General features: G+C 52.4%; 1 protein-coding gene across 1 annotated transcript in view; it reads right to left on the bottom strand.

Annotated features, from left to right (window-relative positions):
• The window catches only part of LOC137331642 (probable G-protein coupled receptor 139), a 42789-nt gene that overhangs the window by 19585 nt on the left and 7200 nt on the right, over nucleotides 1-16004 (bottom strand). Inside the window, exon 3 of the mRNA XM_067995580.1 lies at nucleotides 12777-12792. Coding sequence (XP_067851681.1) covers nucleotides 12777-12792 — 16 coding nt within the window. The remainder of the gene's footprint in view (nucleotides 1-12776; nucleotides 12793-16004) is intronic.

Genomic DNA, 16004 nt, shown 5'->3' with positions numbered 1-16004 from the left:
CCCTGCCCTCCACCAACCCCCGCCAAGCCAGAGGACAGACCGACACGAAACCGCAGCCCCACTCCGAGGACCCACCCACCTACCCTGCACAACCCCACAGACCAACACCTGCCAGATGGGTGGTGCGTTGACATCGTCGGAGGACGAACAGGATGACCAGCCCCAGCAGCCTCGCAGTCCACGCCGTCCGCCTCGGAGAGGTGGGGCCCCCCAACACGGTGCTGCGGCACACCCACCTGCACAGCAGGAGGGAGGGCAACCGCAGAGAGAGATGCGTCGCAGGAGGCACTACCCTCCGCACAGGGTGTACAGAGCGAGGCTCAGCTTCATGGACCTCTCCGAGGAGCAGTGCATACGGAGGCTCAGAGTCAATCGCCAGGTAGTCGCCGACATCTGCAGCCTCCTTAACGACGAGCTGCTCCCTGATGGACCAAGCAGCATCTTCTTACCTGTCGCCGTCAAAGTCACCACTGCCCTCAACTTCTTCGCATCCGGTTCCTTCCAGGGTGCCACCGGGGACATCACCGGGGTCTGTCAGTCCTCTGCACACAAGTGCATAAGGCAGGTCACCGATGGGTTGTTCCGCAGGGCCTCCCACTACATCAACTTCGCCATGGACGAGCGCAGCCAGATGGAGAGGACGGTTGGATTCCATGCCATGGCCGGCTTCCCACGGGTGCAGGGTGTAATCGACTGCACCCACATCACAATACGGGCACCTCCGCATGAGCCAGGACTGTTCATCAACAGGAAGGGGTATCACTCCATGAACGCCCAGCTCATCTGTGACCACCGCCAGAGATTCCTACACATGTGCGCCAGATACCCCGGCAGCTGCCACGATGCCTTCGTCCTCAGGGAGTCCGCCGTCCCGCCCATCCTGCAGGCACCCAACGCCGGCAACGGCTGGCTCCTCGGCGACAAGGTGTATCCCCTCCACACGTGGCTCATGATACCTCTGAGGAACCCCATCACCGAGCCGGAGCGTCGGTACAATGACAGCCACACTGCTACCAGGTCTACAATTGAGCAGACCATAGGGCTTCTCAAGATGCGCTTCAGGTGCCTTGATCGTTCTGGGGGAGCGCTCCAATACACACCATTCAGAGTGGGACGAATCATAGTTGTCTGCTGTGCCCTGCACAACATGGCCCAACAGAGAGGGGTGCCGCTGGAGGAGGCCCCATCCACACCCGCCACCCACATTGAGGAAGGCGAGGGCGAGGAGGAGGAGGAGGAGGAGGAGGAGGAGGCGGAGGAGGAGGACGCGCCCGAGGATGTTGGACGACCCATGCGCCGAGCCGCGACTCACCGGGATGGTCGCCGGGCCAGGGACGCACTCATACGTCAACGGTTCTCCTAGAGTCAGACACTGCGAGGCGCTCGCATCTCCTCACCTGCACATGCGAGCGGCCATACCAGGCCCCTCCACTGAAGAGTGCTGCCAGTAATCCTGCACCCACAGCAATGTGCCCAATGGGTGGCAGCAGGTGTTCGCCGCCATGATGGCCTCCACGGAACGCAACTATTGCACAAGCCGAGGAAGAATGGACGAGAGGTGGCAGGAGTGGTGAGAATAGACTATTTAATATCTGGAATGTGACAACATTTAAGAAACAAAGTACAAAATAATAAACACCCTGGTGTATTCCCTTTGTGATTATAAGGCCTTTGCAATTCTTCTCCGGGAACCCCTACGTGGTGCTACCCCTGTGGCTCCAGCAGAGGTAGTGGCAGGTTGCTCGTCTTCTTGCCTTGACCGGGTAGATGCTTTTGGCGGACGGCCCCTGGGTTTCGGTGCCCGTGAGGGCACCTCCACAGACTGCTCCTCCTGCACCGGGGCTGGGGCAGACTCGGCCACCTGGAGAGGAGGCACCATTGCGGGTGCTGGTTGAGAGGTGGGCGACGGGTGGGACGTGGGGACGCCTTGAGAGGCGTCCCCGCTTCCATGTCCCCGGTCACCATCATCCCTCTCTTGGCCTCGGCCCACATCACCCCTTCCACCCTGCTGGATGGCAGTTTGGATGGCATGTGTGACGCCTTGCAAGGCCACCCCTAGTGTATCCCTCAGCCTGTTGGTGGCGTCGGAATGTTGCTCACCCTGAATCCGTACAGACGTTGTGAGGGCCTGCAAGGACTCGATCTGGAGCTGTGCGTGACGCTCGAGGGAGGCCAGCCTGTCCTCCACCGCAGACAGTCCCGCACCTACCTGCGACACTGTGTCGCCGGTACCCTCCTGTGCCTGCACCACCAATGCCCACATGCAGGAGGTGGACTCCTCCATCGCCTGCGCTATTGTGGACAATGCGCGCGGCACCTCTGCCAGCACCTCAGCAATTAGCTGGTGGTCCTCGACGACTCTCCTTTTCTCTGGTGGCCCCCTGGGTTCAGCATCTGGGTCCGGCTGAGCAGAGCCTGGAGATGAGTGCTCCCTCCGTCGCGGACCCTCCGCGGCTGCCCCTGCCACCAGGGTCTGCACATGCTCACTCGTGCGCGGTGACTCACCAAGTGCTACCCCAACTAGTAGGCGAGGGGGACCCACCGAGGTGCGTGTCTCTGCGCTGGTGGATGGTTGGCTCTGATGTGACGATGCACCCTCAGAGACCGCCATGTCCTCTGAGGAATCGCCCTCCACGCTCGCTTGACCCAAAGACGGACCTGCAAGAGAACAGAGGGCACTATGAGGCATGTGGACCAACTTGACAGTGCGCCTGATGGCAGGTGATGAGACGGTAACTCGCGATCATGGGTGTTGAGTGTCAGCTTTCCCTTACCGGCCGTTTCGGCAGCGACACACTCGCCATCTGCCACCGACAGGCAATGTCGCGTGCGGGCGAGGTCGAGCGCCTCCACCTCTGCGTCGGTGAGCTCCACCACTTGCGGCGGCCCACCTCCGGTGCGTGCCCTTTCGCGGTTGTTCTTGCTCCTCTTCTCCTGTGAAGGCAAAACACAGATGTGTGAGTGGGTGCGTCTTGCATCGTGAGACGCATCGAGCATCGGTGTGGTTGGGTTGAGCGTGGCGCGGAACGGATGGGAGGACGCGTGGGCCACGTGCCCATCCCATTGCATGGGGATCGGGGTGTGTGGTAGTGTTCGGGTGGGGTCAGGGACTGTGGGTACTTGCGTGCACGGCGAGGATGGTGAATGAGTGGCTGTGAGGATTGCTGATGGAGCGCAGTGGTGGCTGTGCAGGAGGGGGTTGTGATCTGCTTGGCGTGATGGTGGGGACGGGATGTGGGAGGGTGCGTTGGTGTACTCACCTTGCCAGACCTAGTCAGGTCATTGAAGCGCTTGCGGCACTGCTCCCAAGTCCTTGGGGTGTTGCCCCTGCTGCTCACCTCCGCCGCCACCTCTGCCCATGCCTTCCTGGTTGCGGCGGCAGGGAACTTGCGCCCATCCTCAGGGAAGAGCGTGTCCCTCCTCCTCCTCACGCCCTCCAGCATCAGCTGCAGTGCCAGATCTGAAAAACGGGACGCAGCCTTTCCCCTTTGTTGAGCCATTCTCCCAGACCTCTTGCTTGCAGCAGGAGGGGCTTTGGGAGACTGCCCCTTTAACTGGAGCTCCTACATCGCGTCGATGGTACTGCGCATGCGCAGCCGGCCGGCACGCAGCTGGGGAGCGCAGAACCCGGAAGCAGGGCTTAATGGGTCCAATTATCCCGCGATCGCGTGGGGGACGCACACAATTACCCGTCCGCGTTTTCCACGCTCCCGGAGGACCACCCGCTGGGAACCCGCAGGCCTGCTAAATTCGAGCCCCATGTAACCGGATCGCGCCGCGATCCCGACCACTTCCGGGTTCCCCGATGACGTGCTGGGCTGCGTGCGTGGCCCCCGCTGGTGGGAATCCCGCAGGCAATTAAAGCCAGCGGGGTTCCACTTGAGAGTACTTACCTTGCTTGTTGAGGTCAGTTAATGAGCTGAATCAGCTGTCAAAAGAGGAAGTGTGGGATTTTACCTACATCGCAGACTGTTTCACACACTGGGGGAAACAGTCTCTCTCCAACCAGGCGTGTTGCTGCCAGCAGCCTGTGGCAGCTGCCAAGGTGCACTCTACGGGGGAGAGCCCTCACCCACACAGGAGGCCACCGCGTCACATAGGGCAACCCCGGCCCCCCACCACCCCCCGCCAAGCCAGAGGACAGACCGACACGAAACCGCAGCCCCAGTCCGAGGAACCACCCACCTACCCTGCACAACCCCTCAGACCATCACCTGCCAGATGGGTGGTGCGTGGACACCCTCGGAGGACGAACAGCATGACCAGCCCCAGCAGCCTCGCAGTCCACGCGGTCCGCCGCAGAGACGTGGAGCCCCCCAACACGGTGTTGTTGCACGCCCACCTGCACAGCAGGAGGGAGGGCTACCGCAGAGAGAGACGCATCGCAAAGGGCACTACCCTCGCCACATGGTCCACAGACCGAGGCGCAGCTCCCCGGACCTCTCCGAGCAGCAGTGCACACGGAGGCGCAGATTCGCTCGACATGTAGTCGTGGAGATCTGCAGGCTCTTTCATGCCGAGCTGCTCCTGGCTGGCCCCAGCACCAACTGCTTACCTGTCACTACGAAAGTCACCACTGCCCTCCACAACTTCTCCTCCGCATCCTTCCAGGGTGCAACCGGCTACGCCGCCGATGTCTCTCAGTGGTCTGCGCGGAAGAGCCCTGCAAATACAACTGCACCTACTCTGCAATAACACGATGGGTGGCATCAGTGGTGGGTCCTCATATTGATACCCAGGAGCGGGCATTATTGGACACAACAGACAGGATTCGTGGAGACATGGCAGTAGTGGTGCCAATACAATGTGTGATGTTTGTTGCTCTGAAATTCAATATAGGTAGCACCCATGGCAAACCCTCCGACACCCTTGTGCACCCCCTTCATGCTCACGAAACATTTGCCGTACGCTGCCTACTGCACATATGTGATGCATGCCCTGTGGCTGCAGCACAGGTGGTGGCAGGTTGAGTGAGGCTGGCCGTGAGGGAGATGCACGAGAGGGTGAGTATGGGATAGAGCCATGAGAATGTATGAGGATTGGGTCGCTTGTTAGTGGCAGGATGAGTACTGGTGAGGTGAGTAGGTGGAGGTAAGATGAGGATGGGGTTTTAGTGGGTATGAGGGGTGATGTGACATAGTAGTGTTGGCGGTGCCGAAGGAGATGTGGGGTTGGGGCAGTGTTGTGGCAGATGGAGTGTAAGGGAAAGACTTCGTGTTCTCACTGTGGCTGACCTACTGAGGTTATTGCAGCGCCTCCTGCACTGTATGCAGGTGGGCGATATGTTGGTTGCGCTGGTGACCCCCTCTGCCACCTCGAGCCAGGCCTTATTGGTGGCAGAGGATGGCCGCTTCCTCCCGCCCGCCGGGTGGAAGATCTCTGTCTTCGCCCTCCTCCTCACCCCATCTGATGATACCTGGGGTGAGGCATCATTAAACTGGGAGCAGCCTTCCCCCTGGGCTGTTCCATGCTGAAATTTGTTCCATTGGTTGCAGCATCTGTCAGTGGAGGACTGCCCCTTTAACTCGAGAGCCTCCAGCTGACAGATCGTACTGCGCATGCGCAGCCCGCCCGATGCGCAGACCAGCAGCGCGGACCCCGGAGGAGCAGATAATTGATTCCTATTAGTGCATTGCCTGCTACGATCGCGCGGGCAACCCACTAATTTCACCGAGCGTGTTGACCACGCTCCCGAAACCCAACCCGCCGGAAACCCGCAGGCCTGCTAAAATCAGGCCCCAGGAATCTGGTTCAGCCTTTGTTAAATTCCCCTCATCACTAACACACAAGGGCAACTATTGCTCCACCCTATCATACAACTCCAACTAGTGTCACCTCAATTAAAGAATCTTAACGAGTGCCCTCCACTATTGTACAACCTGAAATATGTATACACAAAGTGCTAGTGTGTTCGTTTAACTGTGATGTTTATGCAACAATCAATCCATCTATGTCTATGGAAAGTTTATAATCGTTCGCACCCTGACAATACTGGAGCATCAATATCCGGGCTCAGACCACTCGACCATGCTCAATGCCAGTGTTGTCCAATAGAAATTGCTGACGAGTCGCAGGTGTGGCTATGGCGGCACCATTTTAGCCACATGAACGAATTTTAGTAGAAAACACCTTACACACGTACAATACAGGGAGATATACTTCACATATGTACATTCCGTAACAAATATCGACCACCATTCATTAACCAAAAAAGAAAAACATTCACAACAGCGAAACAACACTCGCACACTTTGCTTTTCATTTTACCGTTTTACTAACAACACAAAAAAGGTTAAAGCTCACATGCATACGTCATGCGAATATGAGTATTGAGATCACAGGCCCAAACACTGTATCCATGACTCAATTTTTATTTCGTAATCGCAAATATAATTAGGTATATTTGGATTCCCATTTAGCCATATGAGGGTAATAGCTGAGTTATTGGGCAACACTGGTCAATGTTACAATAGATTGATTCCACGGGCCGTGTTTTGCTGACCCCCAAAACTATACATTATCATAGCAAATAAAAACAAAACTAACGTGGACAGATGTCTGGTTGGTTTTCTGGAAGGAGCAAATCAACTGGGCAGAAAAATCCCGTCCAGCCAAAGGCATAAAAGACAACTTAGTACATGAAATATAATGCAAAGGAACAAATATCAGAAGTGAGATTTGAATCCACGCCTTCCAAACAAGGATGTTACAATTAAAAACATAGTGTTTTAGACCGCTCGCCCATTCTAACGCCGCAACTTTGCTTTTAATTACCCTCAGTTTCGCACTGAGGCCCAATGATAGTTTCACGCTCTCTGGTTCTCTGTTAATCCTGCTGGATGGCCGAGTGAACAGGATACAAGCTCCCCGGATTTTCCTCTGCCTGTGCTTGGTTTATGGGGAGTTTTGTTCGGGCCGTGGTATCCAGTTTCCCAGGGATGGACAGTAATATGCGGTCTGAGACTGCATTCGCTGCTTTTAGTCAGCAGCGGGTGGTTGGAGAGGGCGGGGCCGGACAGGCGGCCCGAATGTTACTGCTGTCACGGTCTCATTCACTCCGGGAGCTGGGGAACACCGAGAAACTGATAGGTTTGTTGCTGCATCCGAAATGCGGCTTAGAACTGCGGTTATTAACGGAGGCAGTTTTGTAGGATCCTTAATAATCTCTCACAAAGCAAATGAAACCTGTGCGAATGTGAACACTGTTTTCCAAAATAGAGGGAATGACATTCATTATGGAAACAATGGGCTCGAATTTAGCAGGCCTGCGGGTTCCCAGCGGGTGGTCCTCCGGGAGCGTGGAAAACGCGGACGGCTAATCGTGTGCGTCCCCCACGCGATCGCGGGATAATTGGACCGATTAAGCCCTGCTTCCGGGTTCTCCGCTCCCCAGCTGCGTGCCGGCCAGCTGCGCATGCGCAGTGCCGTCGACGCGATGTCGGAGCTCCACTTAAAGGGGCAGTCTCCCAAAGCCCCTCCTGCTGCAATCAATAGGTTTCTGACGATGGCTCAGCCAAGGGGAAAGGCTGCGCCCCGTTTTTCAGACCTGGCACTGCAGCTGATGCTGGAGGGCGTGAGGAGGAGGAGGGACACGCTTTTCCCAGAAGATGGACGCAAGTTCCCTGCCGCCGCCACCAGGAAGGCATGGGCAGAGGTGGCGGCGGAGGTGAGCAGCAGGGGCAACACCCCAAGGACTTGGGAGCAGTGCCGCAAGCGCTTCAATGACCTGACTAGGTCTGGCAAGGTGAGTACACCAACGCACCCTCCCACATCCCGTCCCCACCATCACGCCAAGCAGATCACAACCCCTCCTGCACAGCCACCACTGCGCTCCATCAGCAATCCTCACAGCCACTCATTCACCATCCTCGCCGTGCACGCAAGTACCCACCGTCCCTGACCCCACCCGAACACTACCACACACCCCAATCCCCATGCAATGGGATGGGCACGTGGCCCACGCATCCTCCCATCCATCTGCGCCACGCTCAACCCAACCACACCGATGCTCGATGCGTCTCACGATGCAATACGCACCCACTCACACATCTGTGTTTTGCCTTCACAGGAGAAGAGGAGCAAGAACAACCGCGAAAGGGCACGCACCGGAGGTGGGCCGCCGCAAGTGGTGGTGCTCACCGACGCAGAGGTGGAGGCGCTCGACCTCGCCCGCACGCGACATTGCCTGTCGGTGGCTGATGGCGAGTGTGTCACTGCCAAAACGGCCGGTAAGGGAAAGCTGACACTCAACACCCATGATCGCGAGTGACCGTATCATCACCTGCCATCAGGCACACCGTCAAGTTGGTCCACATGCCTCAAAGTGCCCTCTGTTCTCTTGCAGGTCCGTCTGTGTGTGAAGCGATCGAGGAGGGCGATTCCTCAGAGGACATGGCGGTCTCTGAGGGTGCATCGTCACATCAGAGCCAACCATCCACCAGCGCAGAGACACGCACCTCGGTGGGTCCCCCTCGCCTACTAGTTGGGGTAGCACTTGGTGAGTCACTGCGCACGAGTGAGCATGTGCAGACCCTGGTGGCAGGGGCAGCCGCGGAGGGTCCGCGACGGAGGGAGCACTCATCTCCAGGCTGTGCTCAGCCGGACCCAGATGCTGAACCCAGGGGGCCACTAGTGAAAAGGAGAGTCGTCGAGGGCCACCAGCTAATTGCTGAGGTACTGGGAGAGGTGCCGCGCGCATTGTCCACAATAGCGCAGGCGATGGAGGAGTCCACCTCCTGCATGTGGGCATTGGTGGCGCAGGCACAGGAGGGTACCGGCGACACAGTGTCGCGGGTAGGTGCGGGACTGTCTGCGGTGGAGGACGGGCTGGCCTCCCTCGAGCGTCACGCACAGCTCCACATCGAGTCCTTGCAGGCCCTGACAACGTCTGTACGGATTCAGGGTGAGCAACATTCCGCCGCCATCAACAGGCTGACGGATACACTAGGGGTGGCCTTGCAAGGCGTCACACATGCCATCCAAACTGCCGTCCAGCAGGGTGGAAGGGGTGATGTGGGCCGAGGCCACGAGAGGGATGATGGTGACCGGGGACATGGAAGCGGGGACGCTTCTCAAGGCGCCCCCACGTCCCACCCGTCGCCCACCTCTCAACCAGCACCCGCAATGGTGCCTCCTCTCCAGGTGGCCGAGTCTGCCCCTGCCACAGTGCAGGAGGAGCAGTCTGTGGAGGTGCCCTCACGGGCACCGAAACCCAGGGGCCGTCCGCCAAAAGCATCTACCCGGTCAAGGCGAGAACACGAGCAACCTGCCACTACCTCTGCTGGAGCCACAGGGGTAGCACCACGTAGGGGTACCCGGAAAAGAAATGCAAAGGCATTATAATCACAAAGGGAATACACCAGGGTGTCTATTAATTTGTACATTTTTTTTTAATATCATGTCACATTGGAGATAGTAAATACTCTATTCTCACCACTCCTGCCACCTCTCGTCCATTCTTCTGCGGCTTGTGCAATAGTTGCGTTCCGTGGAGGCCATCATGACGGCGAACACCTGCTGCCACCCATTGGGCACACTGCTGTGGGTGCAGGATTACTGGCAACACTCTTCAGTGGAGGGGGCTGGTATGGCCGCTCACATGTGCAGGTGAGGAGATGCGAGCGCCTCGCAGTGTCTGACTCTAGGAGAACCGTTGACGTATGAGTGCCTCCCTGGCCCGGCGACCATCCCGGTGAGTCGTGGTTCGGCGCATGGGTCATCCACTATCCTCTGGCGCGTCCTCCTCCTCCGCCTCCTCCTCCTCCTCACCCTCGCCTTCCTCAATGTGGGTGGCGGGTGTGGATGGGGCCTCCTCCAGCGGCACCCCTCTCTGTTGGGCCATGTTGTGCAGGGCACAGCAGACAACTATGATTCGTCCCAGTCTGAATGGTGTGTATTGCAGCGCTCCCCCAGAATGATCAAGGCACCTGAAGCGCATCTTGAGAAGCCCTATGGTCTGCTCAATTGTAGACCTGGTAGCAGTGTGGCTGTCATTATATCGACGCTCCGGCTCGGTGATGGGATTCCTCAGAGGTATCATGAGCCACGTGTGGAGGGGATATCCCTTGTCGCCGAGGAGCCAGCCGTTGCCGGCGTTGGGTGCCTGCAGGATGGGCGGGATGGCGGACTCCCTGAGGACGAAGGCATCGTGGCAGCTGCCGGGGTATCTGGCGCACACGTGTAGGAATCTCTGGCGGTGGTCACAGATGAGCTGGGCGTTCATGGAGTGATACCCCTTCCTGTTGATGAACAGCCCTGGCTCATGTGGAGGTGCCCGTATTTGATGTGGGTGCAGTCGATTACACCCTGCACCCGTGGGAAGCCGGCCATGGCATGGAATCCAACCGCCCTCTCCATCTGGCTGCACTCGTCCATGGCGAAGTTGATGTAGTGCGAGGCGCTGCTGAACAACCCATCGGTGACCTGCCTTATGCACTTGTGTGCAGAGGACTGACAGACCCCGGTGATGTCCCCGGTGGCACCCTGGAAGGAACTGGATGCGAAGAAGTTGAGGGCAGTGGTGACTTTGACGGCGACAGGTAGGAAGATGCTGCTTGGTCCATCAGGGAGCAGCTCGTCGTTAAGGAGGCTGCAGATGTCGGGGACTACCTGGCGATTGACTCTGAGCCGACGTATGCACTGCTCCTCGGAGAGGTCCATGAAGCTGAGCCTCACTCTGTACACCCTGTGCGGAGGGTAGTGCCTCCTGCGACGCATCTCTCTCTGCGGTTGCCCTCCCTCCTGCTGTGCAGGTGGGTGTGCCACCGCACCGTGTTGGGGGGCCCTACGTCTCCGAGGCGGACGGCTTGGACTGCGAGGCTGCTGGGGCTGGTCATCCTGTTCGTCCTCCGACGATGTCAACGCACCACCCATCTGGCAGGTGTTGGTCTGTGGGGTTGTGCAGGGTAGGTGGGTGTTTCCTTGGACTGGGGCTGCGGTTTCGTGTCGGTCTGTCCTCTGGCTTGGCGGGGGGTGGTGGAGGGCAGGGGTTGCCCTATGTGACGCGGTGGACTCCTGCGTGGGTGAGGGCTCTCCCCCGTGGAGCGCACCTTGGCACCTGCCACAGGCTGCTGGCTGCAACACGCCTGGTTGGAGAGAGACTGTTTCCCCCAGTGTGGGAAACTCACTGCTTTGAACCTAAAATCCCACACTTCCTCTTTTGACAGCTGCTTCAGCTCATTAACTGACCACAACGAGCAAGTTAAGTGCTCTCAAGTGGAACCCCGCTGGCTTTAATTGCCTGCGGGATTCCCACCAGCGGGGCTTGAGCGCGCAGCCCCGCACGTCAGCGCGGTTCCCGGAAGTGGCCGGGATTTCGTCGCGATCCGGTCACGTGACCGGATATCGGGATTTTCGGGGCCACCCCGCTGGGAACCCGCCGGAAACACGATGCCAAAATCGAGCCCAAGGAAACAGTGTGGTCTCGCTCATTACAGAAATATCCATGTCACAGCGAACCAGCTATCGGGCGACAAATGAGTCCTCGCTTCGGACCTTGTCTGTGAAGAAGAATTCTGATTTGAGTGAAGCCAACCTCGGTTTTTTATATGTTGTTCGACCTCCTATCCGACCGCAGATTAAATCGTGGAACATCAGCCGTGCTCAGCTGGCAATGTTTATGCCACATTTTCTTGCAAACAAGACTCACATGAAAAACCTGGAAATGTGAGACAACGAATGTGACCCGATCGTCTCTGGGTGGATTTGAATTACTAATTGTTCAGTTAATAGCCGAACGCGCGAATTGATTGCGCCACAGAGACAAGGCGCCTGGTACAGAACACCACCAATACAGCGAGCTAAAAGGTCACGTTGCAGCGAACAATATAGATCTCTGTACTATCAGTTTAATGTCGTGGATAATAGGGAGAACAGAGTAATTACTCAGTTAGAAATGGAATAGAGTGTAACATCACAGGAGCACTGTAGTTGTTCTATTACAAATAGAATAACGTGGATAATAGGGGGAACACAGTAACTGTTCACATAGAAATCGAATAAAGTGGAATATAGTGGAGACAGTAAAAGACCTATTAGAAATAGAATAAAGGGGAATATCGGGTGACACAGTAACAGTTCAATTAGAAATAGAATAAAGGGGATAATAGGGGGAACACAGTAACTGTTCAATTAGAAATAGTATAAATTGTAATATGGTAAGAACAGAGTAAATGCACAATTATACATAGACTAAAGTGGAAAATCGGGGCAACACAGTGACTGTTCAAATAGAAATAGAATAAAATGGAATACAGAGGAAAACAGTGACGGTTCAATTAGAACTAGCTAAAGTGAAAGATGGGGGGATACATTTAACTGTTCAATTTGAAATAGAATAGAGTGGACGTTAGGGTAACACAGAAACTGTTCTATTACAAAAAGAATAAAGTGGATCATAGGAAAAACACAGTAACTATTCAGTTAGAAATAGAATAGAGTGTAATACCGGAGGAACATAGCATTTGTTCTATTATAAACAGAATAAAGTGGATAATAGGGGGAACACAGTAACTCTTCACCTAGAAGTAGAATAAGTGGAAAATAGGTGAAGACAGCAACTGTTCTATTAGAAATATAATGGAGTGGAAAATGGGGAAAGCAGTAACGCTTCAATTAGAAATAGTATAAAGTGGAATAATGGGGGAACACAATAACTGTTTTTATTTATTCGTTCATGGGCTGTGGGCGTCGCTGGCAAGGCCAGCCTCTATTGCCCATCCATAATTGCCCTTGAGAAAGTGTAACTCGAATTAGAATAAAGTGGAATATCAGGCGACCACAGTAACTGATCAACTAGAAATATAATACATTGGAATATAGGGGAACACAGTAACAGTTCTATTGGAAAGAGAATAAAGTCGAATATCAGGGGTACACAGTAACTGTTCAAGTATAAAAAGAATAAAGTATATTATAATAGTACACAGTAACTGTTTAATTAGAAATAGAATAAAGTGGAAGACAGGGGAATACAGAACAACACAGTAATCGTTCAGTTAGAAATATGGTAGAGTGGAATATAGGAGACCACAATAACTTTTCAGTTAGAAATAAAATCTACTGGAATATAGGGAGAGCACAGTAACTGTTCAATTAAAAATTAGAAATAGAATAATGTGGACTATCGGGGGACCACATTAACTGTCCAATTAGAAATAGAATAAATTGGAATATATGGGGATAACAGTTAATGTTCAATTAGAAATAGAATCAAATGCACTATTGGGGAAACGCAATAACTGTTCAATTAAAAATAGATTAAAATGGGATATCGGGGTTGCACAGTGACTGTTGAATTAGAAATAGAATAATTTGGAATATCGGTGGACCATAGTAACTTTTCAATTAGAAATAGAATAGAATTGAATGCAGGGCAACAAAGTAACTGTTCAATTAGAAATAGAATAAAGTGGAAAATAGGGGGAACACAGTAACCGTTCTATTAGAAATAGAATAAAGTTGAATATAGGGGGAACACAGTAACCGTTCTATTAGAAATAGAATAAAGTTGAATATAGGGGGAACACAGTAACTGTTTAATTAGAAATAGAATAATTTGGAATATCGGTGGACCACAGTAACTTTTCAATTAGAAATAGAATAGAATTGAATGCAGGGGAACAAAGTAACTGTTCAATTAGAAATAGAATAATGTGCAATATGTGGGGAACACAATAATTTTTTAATTAGAAGTAGAGGATAGGGGTATTTAGGGCAACACAGTAGCTGTTCAATTAAAATAGAATAGACTGGAATACAGGGGAACAGATTAACCTTTCAATTAGAAATAGAATAAAGTGGAATATCGGGGAAACATAGTAACTGTTCAATTAAAAATGGAACGAAATGGAGTGTATGGGCAACCCAGTAGCTGTTCAATTAGGAATATAATATAGTGGAATATAGGAGAACGCAGTAACTGTTCAATTAGCAATAGAAGAACGTGGAATATAGGGGGAACACCTTTGCGAACAGTGGAAATTAGGAGAATACAGCAAATGTTTAATTAGAAATGGGGACCGGAGGAACACAATCACCATTTATTTCGAAGTAGGCGGCTGGGAAACACAGTAACTGTTTAATTATAAATAGAGGTCACGGGAATGTAGCAACTGTCTTATTAGAAATAGAACAAAATGGAATATAGGGGAATATAGCAACCGCTTATTTAGAAGTTGTGGCAGGGGAAGACTGTGACGGTTTAATTAGAAATAGGGGAGAATGGAATATTCGGCGGTCTCAGCAACTGTTTAGTCATCGATAGAGAAAGCCAAGAGAACACAACAACTATTTAATTGGAAACATGGGGCGGGATTCACAACCATAAGGGATTGTATATGACACGGTAATGCATTGGTTTAATTAGCTTTTTATTTTACCTGTTGACATTGGGTGATTTGGATGATTACGCATCGCCTTCTCACGATTGGAGCTTGGTGCAGATACATCGCTGACCGATCAACTTAAAACCTCTACCTGCTGCCTGATTTGTGTCTTAAATACTGTTGTTCATCTGAATCCAGATAAATGAGAATCTGCCGATTGCACCGACTGCCGGCAACCCATCACCACTTCCACTAGAAGCTGGATGCCAGACGGATTGACAGAGCCCGGCTGCATGCGGTCCTGAAATCAAGTGGAGTTTGGCTTTTGGAGAACCTCAGGATGAAGCGGAAGGTTAAAGAGTGAGTGCAAAATCTCTTCTAATTTAATCAATGAAGCTCATTCACAATTGAAGTGCTAAGGCTGTTGTCAGTGTAAGGTTTTCAAAAAGGTTCATGAACATTGAAGTGAGGTATCATAGCTTTACGAACCATACAGTACATGCAATAGTACTTAAACATACTCTTAAAAGGTAGAACTTATTATCACACCGGATGATGGTTGGCTGGGAACTCAATCGTTTTCTAATTCTGAGCTCAGTATCTTAGGTCTTTACGAATTCAAATACTCATGAGAAACATCTAGTTTGTATCCATTTCTCCACTGCCTCCACGTGACATTCCACACAATTCTGCATTACATAATTATATGAAGTTAAAATAGAACTCTATACAAGGAGAATTATATTAGTTTCTCCTTTAATATTAACAGTAGTTCTCCTTTCTTAACGAGCTATTTTTCCATTGAGCTAAGAATTATATCTCCCTTAGTTCGTTATCTTATCAATAATTTCACTCTTGATCCATATAATTGCAATTCTACCAATTAAAACTTTAATTATCGTCTGTCTTTGTTTTGGTAACATATATACCAATCAACAATTATGATGTATGCCGAGGTGTTTGTAGAACTGATTCCTTTCCCACACTATCTTGAAATGACTAATGTTCTCTGAAATGTATGAATCAGTATGCAATGGTATGACTTCAATTAAATCTTTGTTATTTCATCCTGAAACTCATCATTGCTGCAGGATTATCCCTGGCCCGACAGCTCAATGGTACTTTAAATTGACTATTGCTTCCCAGCTTAAAAGCAATGGCTAAATGTTAACATCACTACAAGATAAAGAGAAACCAATACAGTCTAACATGAGCAGATTTAAGGACAGTCTGATTAACCCTTTCCTTACAGTGCCCCCTCTGTTGGCATTTTAGATCAACACGAAACAAAGCTAATCAGTCATATATATCTTGAACTATTATATTGCACAGATATCTAGTCATTGATTGTACACATCTTCTCCCTCTCCAGAGCCACATTAACCATTCCATAGTGGTGTTGTCAGCGTGACTAACCATGTCTTGGACCCGTTCTTCAGGTTATCTTCATTATTCATGATCCACGCTGGTTGCTTCACCTGTCACTTCTGTACACACAACGATATCCCAAGATCATGCAGCACGAAACATCCGATGCACTCCATTCCTGCCCTTTCTGGCTACCTATCAAAAGATCGGGGGCTTGATTTTACCACCCGATATCGGGTGCGTTCTCGGCGGGGGGGCCCGAAAATCGGGGATTCCCGGAGCGGGACCGGATCCCGTCTCGAACCCGCCCAC

This window comes from Heptranchias perlo, chromosome 2, assembly GCF_035084215.1.
Source record: "Heptranchias perlo isolate sHepPer1 chromosome 2, sHepPer1.hap1, whole genome shotgun sequence".
NCBI classification, from domain to species: Eukaryota; Metazoa; Chordata; class Chondrichthyes; order Hexanchiformes; family Hexanchidae; genus Heptranchias; species Heptranchias perlo.
This window is presented reverse-complemented; position numbering and strand designations above follow the sequence as displayed.